This window comes from Cygnus atratus, chromosome 1 (assembly GCF_013377495.2).
Source record: "Cygnus atratus isolate AKBS03 ecotype Queensland, Australia chromosome 1, CAtr_DNAZoo_HiC_assembly, whole genome shotgun sequence".
Lineage (NCBI taxonomy): Eukaryota > Metazoa > Chordata > Aves > Anseriformes > Anatidae > Cygnus > Cygnus atratus.
In genome coordinates this window covers 47259218-47268251 of record NC_066362.1, presented here as the reverse complement: position 1 = coordinate 47268251, position 9034 = coordinate 47259218, and the positions used below count along the sequence as shown (strand labels likewise).

The following is a 9034-nucleotide window of genomic DNA, read 5'->3' as shown; positions in this document are numbered from 1 at the left end:
TTACGACAGGCAGCATGGGGTTATTGCAGGGAGTTCCTGTCTCAGTAAACTCAGCTCAATCAGGAAATATTTCTGGACAGCTCAGCTTTCTCTCAGCAATGTGAGAGCACAGGAGCCAGTCCCCTCTGCCCAGTATTTGGGTGACATGGTGTTTTAATGATGTCAGTGAAGATTTGCACTTACACAGATAACGCTGTCTAATGTGTCCCTCCACCAGAGATGCTGCTGCCGCTGGACGACCCGCTGCTTAACGCATTTCCTTAGGAACAAAGTGTAGGCAGTCGTGCTAAATGCCCACTCCTGAGCTGCACAAGGAATCCTATCCATCCACCCAAGATCTAAGGTTTGTATTAATCTACAACAAAAACTCTTTCCTGTTCATTTCCTGTTGAGCAACATCCTAAATACCCTGACCCAAAGTCAGAAAAGAATGCAAACTATTACTTCCCCTATTACATGGGGAAACACAACGAGGACAAAAGGTGAAATTCACTCCTGTGCTGAAGGTCAGGAGAAGACCCACGTAAGCAAACCATCTCTGACTCAGAATGATTCAGTCAAGAAAGTAAACAGCAAATTCCTCATGGAGGGGGAGGAAAAGCTATCTTGTTTCCTGATTAACCAAGTTACCCAGTCACCTATACCAGATGTAGTCATGCGTTCTGTGCTTCGGTACTTCTTTCTACCCTACCACCACGCAACACCCAGGCAACAGCTGAAGAGATTACCGACACATGAATTCATGCACTGATTATGAAACTAGAAGTCAAGCACTCCCACTCTCTACTTTGACTTCAATACTGATATCTGTGACCCTGGGAAATTCTTCTATTTGTTGGTGATTTTAATAACAACAGGGCTGGAATATTTACTCATCTATCAGAGGAACTGAGTGTATGAAAAACTGAAAGTAATCGGCCCTGTATTTCTTGGTACACAGACAGTTTTTCCAACACAAGTAGGAGACATTTGTGATCAAAATTGCTTCAATACCTGAAAATAAGAAGTGTTGTTTACAGATAAAGTACCTAAACTGCTACTGTCATTCACAAATATACATGTTTATCTTTAACGATTGACAGGAAAGTGCAAAAATTACTCCCACAGCACGATTTTAACTGAGACTCACACTGGACTCATTGCACTCTGCCACCCTGCATGTTATCACTTGAAATCCACTATTCTTTACTCCAAAAGACATGAAAAAAATTGCTATATATGTCATTTCCCACAGTGTTTAAACTTTTCCTATATAGTCTCAACTCAAGCTTCCTTGCAGAAAACTTACAAGTAATTACTCCTTCAGCTGGCCCACTGTGTCTTGCTGTCAGAAAGACTATTGGCTTAATTTTGATGTTCTGTCTGTCGCCCAGCCAATACATGAAGAAAATCACTCGTTTTAAATGACCAAAGAAACAAGTACCTGAGTGCACTTTTGACGCTTGATGGCTCATAAGAATCATAATTCCCACTCTTACTCCTACCCATCCATAAAAGTATCCTAACCACTGTATGTAGACCTGGAGACAGTCTGGATCTGGAAAAGAAAGACTGTCTGAATCAACAGCACTAAACACTCAGATTAATGCAGGTGATGATGGCTTTGCTTTCAACACTTGGGCACTAGTCCGTCCTTTGGAAGGTAACGTGCACAAAAAATTGAACAGATCTGTTACAGGAAGGTTATTTACTGAATGTACGTGCTTTTCATGTTCAGCATTGAATATACTAAGGATATTTTATTTATGGTCCTGCACGTTCTGTATGCACAAGCATAAATATATATTGTGGCTTATGAGGACGTTAGGCATAGCTTAACACAGACATCAGTATAGACATGACAAACTAACAGACAGCACAAAGTTTGTCTCATTTATTTGCCTGCCCAAGGTTAGCAGTCACAAACGCTACAGCAGCAGGGCCGAGGTTTCAGGAGCGTGAAGGGGATGATGCTCTCCAAAGCCAAGGAGAGTTCTGGCAACTTCTCCTCCTCAGCGTCAAACGAGGCTGAGCAGAGCGCTCGCAGGGACAGTGCCCACCCGTCCCCCAGACCCTCACGCCTTCTGCCCCTGAAGGCGCAGCACGGAGACGCGCAGGTGCGCACAAAAGTACAAGTCCTGTACACGAACGGGAGACACCTGGCGGCGCCGCAGCCGCACGGTGGCGGAGCGGGCAGCGGCGCCACCAGGTGGGGGGCGACACCCGGCGGCCGGGGCGCGAGGCCTCCGCCGGCCTCACAGGGCCCGGGGGCGGCCCCGGAGCAGCGCCGAGGACGGGGCGCGGGGACAAGCGGCCGGCCCCGCCGCCTGCGCGAAATGGCGGCTCCCGTAGCGCCCACGGCGCTAACTGCGACAGCGGAGCGGCACGCGGCACCCGCTATTGGCTGGGGAGGGGCGGGGGGCGACCGGCTCGACCAATGGGGTGGAGCGCGCGGCCCGGCCGAGCCAATGGGAGGCCGTGCTTTTCCCTACGGTCGGCGCTGCGGGGCGGGGTGAGGGGTTAGAGGTCGGCGCGGCGCCCGGCGGAAGTGGAAGCGGCCGCGGCGCCGCCTCCCATTCTCCCGCCGTTCCCGCGTGCGCCCCGCGCTGCTCGGGCCTCGCCGCGCGCCCGTTGCCATGGTGAGGGCGGCGCCGGGGGGGGGGGAGCGCGCGGGCGGGCGGGCGGCGGCCGTTAACGGTCCCGGGGGGGGGGGGGCCGCGGGCGGTGCTGACCGGCGATGTCCCCTCAGAGCCTGCCCCTCAACCCCAAGCCGTTCCTGAACGGGCTGACGGGGAAGCCGGTGATGGTGAAGCTCAAGTGGGGGATGGAGTACAAGGGCTACCTCGTCTCCGTCGACGGCTACATGAACATGCAGGTAAGGGGCGGTTTTGGGGGGCCGGGGGCGGTTTGGGGGGCCGGGGGCGGCCTCCCCCGGTCACCGAGGGCCGCGGGGTAAAACGGTGGTGTGCTGGGGCACGTCTCCTTCGGGGTAATTTTGGTGGTGCTTTTCTTCCCAAGCTCGCCAACACAGAGGAGTACATAGACGGGGCGCTGTCGGGACACCTGGGCGAAGTTTTGATAAGGTAATTGGGGTACATGTGGCAGAGGCAGGGTCTTGCCAAACCTTTTCTTGCTACGTGCGTTAAAACTTGTAGTACTAGGTGCTGCGTGTCTCGTCTATTCTGAAGTGCAGAGCGCTACTGAAACTCACAAAGATCATAATTTTTAAGCTGAGACCCCATGTGAGGGAGGAAGGCAAAAGCATTTGTAAAGAAGTACATACGATCCCTTATTCAAGTAATTAAATACCTCTCAAGGTTACTGCAGATCTATTAATCTCTTGTCAGTGGTAGAGTATATATTAGGATATCTGTTTTACTGTTGTTGCTGCAGACATTTTGCATGCTTGGAAATTACAGGTATTGCCCATAACTGTTGACCCAAATGCAAACATTTCTTGTACGTCGTTATTTACTACTTCTATAAACTTCTTTCCTATTTAAAATGAACTTATTGGAAAAACTGCACAAAGTCAACAGCAGCAGTTTGTTAGGCAGGATTTGGCTGTCGCCAGGTCGCAGTCAAGTAGGAAAACGCTTAAAGCAGCGTATACGTGGGGGAAACTAAAATGCTTTCAGCTAAGGTAACTCTTGGTTCTATTTACAGGTGCAATAATGTTTTGTACATCAGAGGTGTGGAAGAAGAGGAAGAAGATGGAGAAATGAGAGAATAGGTGTTTTGTATATCTGGAAATAAACTTTTTTTTTTTTTTTTAATTTTCCACAACTTTGTAATAAGGTGTTTACGTGTTGTTGTTGTTGTATTCTAACATGGGGGAAGTTAACCCTTTAAAAAGTCTCTAATCTTCTGTTGATGTCCAAAAAACTAATGCTGGTGGAACAGGCAATTATTTCAACTTAAAACTGAAAATTGTAGAATGAAACATATTTAAAAAAACAACCAAACAAAAAAAAACACACACAAAAAAAAACAAACCACGACCAAAAGTTTTTATTACTAGTGTCAACAAACGCTTCTTCTTTCAAGTGAAATACTTGAATTTAAATGGTTCCCAGAATGGATTAAATATGCAAAGTTGTCTACTTTTTAGATGTACACAACTATCTAATCCATTAGAAAATAGATGATTAATTCTTGTGTCAGCTCAGTTTAGTGTCAGTGCCAGCACTCTACTGTCAGGCTGTGGTGCAGACCATGCTATAATGGAAGGTAAAGAACTTTGTGTATGTGACTTGCAGCTTAGAATGGCAGAAGATTCTGAGTAAACTGAAGGGGCTGCAGCAATAGCTTTTTCTCTCTAATGATAATAATATGGGCTGAAGAATTAGCAACAGAAAATCTAAAATGTGCTGTTGCACTTGCCACAGACTGATTGTTCTAAATAGCTGGATGAGGAGGATGTAGATACAAAGCTGCGTAGCCTTGTTTAAGCAGAAACTAAGCATTCACCTCTACATGAAAAACTAAGTCATCTTCACTGTTTGCAGGACCCTCATTCTTCGTTGTTTTCTCTGCTTAACGGCTGAAGGCTGTGAACAAACCACCAGTTGTCTTCCCATCTGGAACATGGGAAAACACAGATGTGCATGTGCTTTACAGTGTGTATGTAGTTACTATCTAAATGCGCTTAATCTTTATATTGGTTTCTAAACTATTTGGAAATAGTTGAAAGACTTCAATACAGGTGGGAAGTCGATATTACACCACAGTGTCCCGCAGTAATATTGCGCTTCTTTGAGCCATGAAGCTTGAAGCGTGGTTGTAGAACCGTTTTTAAGGCAGGGCAAATTTCTATAAACTCTGTAGCTAGTAACCACACAAACAAAAGACTCAGCAGCTACAAAGGTCCGTGAACTTAAATGGCATTAATAGAGTTAAAACAACGCAGTGCAAAATGGGAATGTATTCTCAGTCTCTTGTATCTCCAAAAAAATTAAAAAGCCCTCTGTTATCAGGCATCCAGGATACTAAAGTTTTGGCAAGAACACAATAACCAGTTTCAAAATGTTGAAAGCAAACACGGGTTAACTGAACCTGTTCCTTACCTGTCTGCGCTTCCTGGTGAAAGGAGGCCGCTGCTTTGCCAGTGCTGCCAGCCAGAACTGCGCTGTGTGACGGCGTCTGATGGAGCTCAGAATCTACCTACAGGTGGCTGGCGGGGCGTTCTGCAAACCAGAACCCAAACAGCTAGAGGTAGCGTTCATGGATTTTAAATTGTGTGTTACTTTGGCCCTGCTCTCATCGGCAATCACTTCTAAGCCTGTTATCAAATCCAGATGGATTCTCCCCATTTTACAGATGGGGAAAATAGAGCAAAATGAGCTGCCCAGCTGTGGAAGTAGATCTCACTGGCACAGAACATAGAACCAGACCCTGGTATCAGTGTGGCTTACTGAATTGTGACCAAGCAGCTGCACCTTATTTTCTACTGAGAAGCAGAAATGATGCCGTCTCCCTTCTCAGAGCGTCTTGGAGTACATGAAAAAGCTCCATGTAACATGGTAACTGTGGTGGGCACAAACTGAGTGCGGGCCTCCCTGCACTTAAGTGAGGATTGTATATGTCCTTTGATCAGTGACTGTGTGAAAGAGTGGCAGATGCTTTGGGCTGGATTTGAATATAATACTGATTATGTATATTGGGGGAAGAAAAAAAAAAGCTTTTGGGACAGCTACTGCAGAGAAAAATTGCCCTGTTTCTTGTGATGGAAGTCATCCCTGTGGCTATGCACATGCTCCTCTAATATTTACAGCTGCAGGTTGCCAGAAGGAGTGAACAGTCACATTGGATGTACTCGTGAAGGGCTTTCATTATTCAAATCAGCTCCTTTTTGGCAGCCTGAAGGCTTACTTTCACAATTCTTCTGAAGAAGTATCTTAGGATCCCATTGGGAAAGGGAAATGAGCCATTTAAGCTAAAACAAGCACTAGTACGTGAATAAATCAGTACTTTTAAATCAGTGATGGACTTAGGAAACCTCCAAACAAGTAGAGCAAATGTGTTCGGTGTGTTCTAGAACATTTTAAGTAGCAGTAAGGAGGGGCAAACCCATGTCTGGTTTATGATACAGCACGCCCAGTTTAACATACACGTAATGCAAAGTAGTGCCTTTTCCATGTTCTCACTGATAATTACAGCAGTATCAGTATTAGAGGGGAAGAAGCTTGGGACTGTCATCTTAGCATCCAGCTGCTTCCTTGCCTGGAGTGGCCTGGCACTGACTGAAAGCTGCTCCTCTGGAGGAAGTGGGGCTGGAGGTGAGGTGGGTAAAGTGAGCACTGAATTCAGGTGGCGCCATCATCACAGCAGTCTTGCAGCTTTTCAGAATAACTTTGGGAAGCACTAGTGTATGCTGAACAAATTCTGCATATGTGACTCAACGTGAGTAGTTCCTCAGCTGAATGGGAAAAATGTCTCAAGTTGTGGTGTATGGCCAGCAGGCTAAAGTCACCGTCCTGAGGGTAAAGAATACGTTTTTGCCTTACAGAGAGAGCTAAAGCCTTCCTGTGATTCATAGCAAGCATTCTTCCTCTGATTGCCCTCCTAAAGGGAGGGAGTTCTTCAACATAGCACAGCGATGCTTGTTGATGCTTGAGAAATATCTCTGAAAAAATCTTCATACAAGGAAGGTCCTGCAGCAGTTTAAAATGAGTAGAAAAGTTTTTTTTGTTGCTGTTGTTGTTTTGTTTTTTTAAGTAAATCTCTGGCAGCAAAATAAATGGGAGAGCATTTTACGCATGCTGTTCTGACTGCGGCAGACACTCCCTAACTTAAAAATGGGCTGTTGATATTCCAGAACAGACATCCTGTACCCATCAGCTGGAAAGTGGCCACATCTTTTCTGTTTGCTTTTGCAAGGGCTGCTGAGAAATGAATCAAAATACTGAGACGCTTCTGCATGACCACCATCAAGAAGAGAGGAAATCTCTTAATAACCTGATATCCCATTTACTTTTTCATGTATCTTTACTTTTTTTTTTCCTACCTGTATTCTTTCTACTACCTTACTTTGCTTAATTTTTAGTGAAATGAGTTATTTTCTAACAAAAACTTGCAAACTCCAGAAACTTAAAATGCCCAAAGATAATAAAAGTATTATGAGCACAGGATATTATCCTTCAAGCTGAGTTAAGAACACTCACCTTTTCAGTAGGCCAAGACCCAAGAAACTGTCTTTCCATATGTTACTGTGAAAGGAGTTATATTCTTTTGATTGCTTTTATCAATATCTATGCAATTTTGCAGAAAAAAAAAATCAGACAGTATTTTAGATACTATATTTTTAAAATCTTTTCAAAAAGCACTTTCACTGGAATATTAAGGCAGTGATTTAAAGGCACTACATTTAACAAACTCAGTTCCCCTGGTAGATTCCTCTGGCAGTCTGTCTTCCTGTTTTTACCTCCAGTGAATTGTGACATTAATGTCTTTATAATACAGCCCAACTTTTAGAATCTCTTCTTTTGTATGAAATTCAAGAATTTCTTGAGGATGCAACCTAGAAACCACTTTGTCTCTCTGGGTAGTACTTTAAAAAATATATCAGACACTGCATGTCATAAACCACGGGCTTTGCAGTAGATTGACCTTGTTCTTCATTTTCTTGCCTGCTAAAGAGAAGAAATCCCAACAGAAAGCACATACTATATACAACGTGTGTATACAAACATACATGCATAGCTGGGATTTTTCTTCAAGCAGAACACAAGGCTGAGAATGAAAATACTTGTGAATACAAGGAAGGTATGTAAAAATTGCCGTAAGACAGTGCAACAAGGAAGCTGTTCAGTCCTCGTTCTAGACCTCTTTATTTGCCTGCCATCCCACCACACAAGAGGTGAACTACGTGATAGGGTTTGCTTCAGCTGGAGCAGCAGCATCCCTTCTCTGCTGCTTTTATGGGCAGGACTGAACTGGCAAGTGCCAGACTCCACCACAGCATGCTGCAATGCATTCCTGACACCCCAGCTCTCACATCACCGCTACTGCTGAAACATCGCTCCATGCAGTGTCCTGACCTTGCTAGGACTCTCTTGAGAGGTTCCTCTTTAATTTCTGTTTTCATATATACTGTGATACTGCCTGGGAAAGCCAAAACAAGCAGCCGGATCTCCTGGAAGCAGCACAGCACCACTTACCACCTCTCATGTTCACCTTTTGTATGCCAAGTGAGAGAGAATGCTCAGAAGGAAGACACAGACTATGCTGTGGTGCAGTATTTGAGCCAACAAATCCATCTGTTTCTGCTATACAGGAGTATGTATACTCTCATAGGTGTGTTTTAAGCATTATACATCAAACCCCTTTCTAAAAGATAATAGTGTCTGAAGATCACCACCATCACAAAAGTGTTTGGGGGACCACCTACTCAGAAATACACTCCGTTTGCCAGCTGGGAATTACTGGAGCCCTACTCCTGCTATGAATATCTGAAGACAGAAGAAAACTGGAAATCCACATTGAGAGCGTTTGTTCCCCAACTCTCCCAACCAGAATTCTGTAGGGGGCAGCAGAATCTAACAAACCTTTGATCGTGGACTCGGATAAATTACCATCTACCCAGACAAATGAGTGTCTGCCTGAATATCCAGGGCGATGAGAGGCATTTCGCTCCCTCGGGGGCTGCAGCTGGCAGGCTGGCGAGGCCAGCAAACGCACCCAGCTCAGAAGCTCCCCATTCCCCTGCGGGGGTCAGGGCCTCGCGGTGATGGGGACGGCAGCCCAGCGACCCTGCCAGCAGCACCCTGAGAAAACACGAAACGCTTCCAGCCCAAATTTCTGTCAGGGGCCGAGAGGGCACCAAGTGACGGCGGGGATGCTTCACTCGCAGCACCCGCTAGCCCGGCCGGGAGGGCGCCGTGCCGCCCATCCCCAGGGCGGCCGCAGCCCCTTCGGAAGCAGGGCACCGGCTCCCGGCCCTGCCTGCCAAGGGGGCCGCCCCAGGGAGCCCCCCTCGGTGCAGGAGGCGCCATTTCGCGCACCGCCCCGGGGGACTTTGAGCCGAGCGGCGGCCGCCCCCCGGCCGCCATTTGCC

The 9034-nt window shown here is 46.3% G+C and overlaps 1 protein-coding gene across 1 annotated transcript; it reads left to right on the top strand.

The window, feature by feature from the left end:
* The first annotated feature begins 2475 nt into the window (after nucleotides 1–2475).
* SNRPF (small nuclear ribonucleoprotein polypeptide F) lies at nucleotides 2476–3776 on the top strand. The gene is made up of 4 exons (XM_035551840.2): nucleotides 2476–2618; nucleotides 2729–2854; nucleotides 2998–3062; nucleotides 3646–3776. Exons 1-4 carry the CDS (start codon nucleotides 2616–2618, stop codon nucleotides 3710–3712), a joined length of 261 nt encoding a protein of 86 aa, XP_035407733.1. The 5' UTR covers nucleotides 2476–2615; the 3' UTR covers nucleotides 3713–3776.
* Nucleotides 3777–9034: the final 5258 nt, after the last annotated feature.

What these genes read in the sequence shown, in the direction of transcription:
- SNRPF (XM_035551840.2), top strand. An exon ending in ACGGCTACATGAACATGCAG is followed by an intron (nt 2,855 to 2,997) that starts GTAAGGGGCGGT and finishes TTTCTTCCCAAG; the next exon opens with CTCGCCAACACAGAGGAGTA. An exon ending in CTGGGCGAAGTTTTGATAAG is followed by an intron (nt 3,063 to 3,645) that starts GTAATTGGGGTA and finishes TTCTATTTACAG; the next exon opens with GTGCAATAATGTTTTGTACA.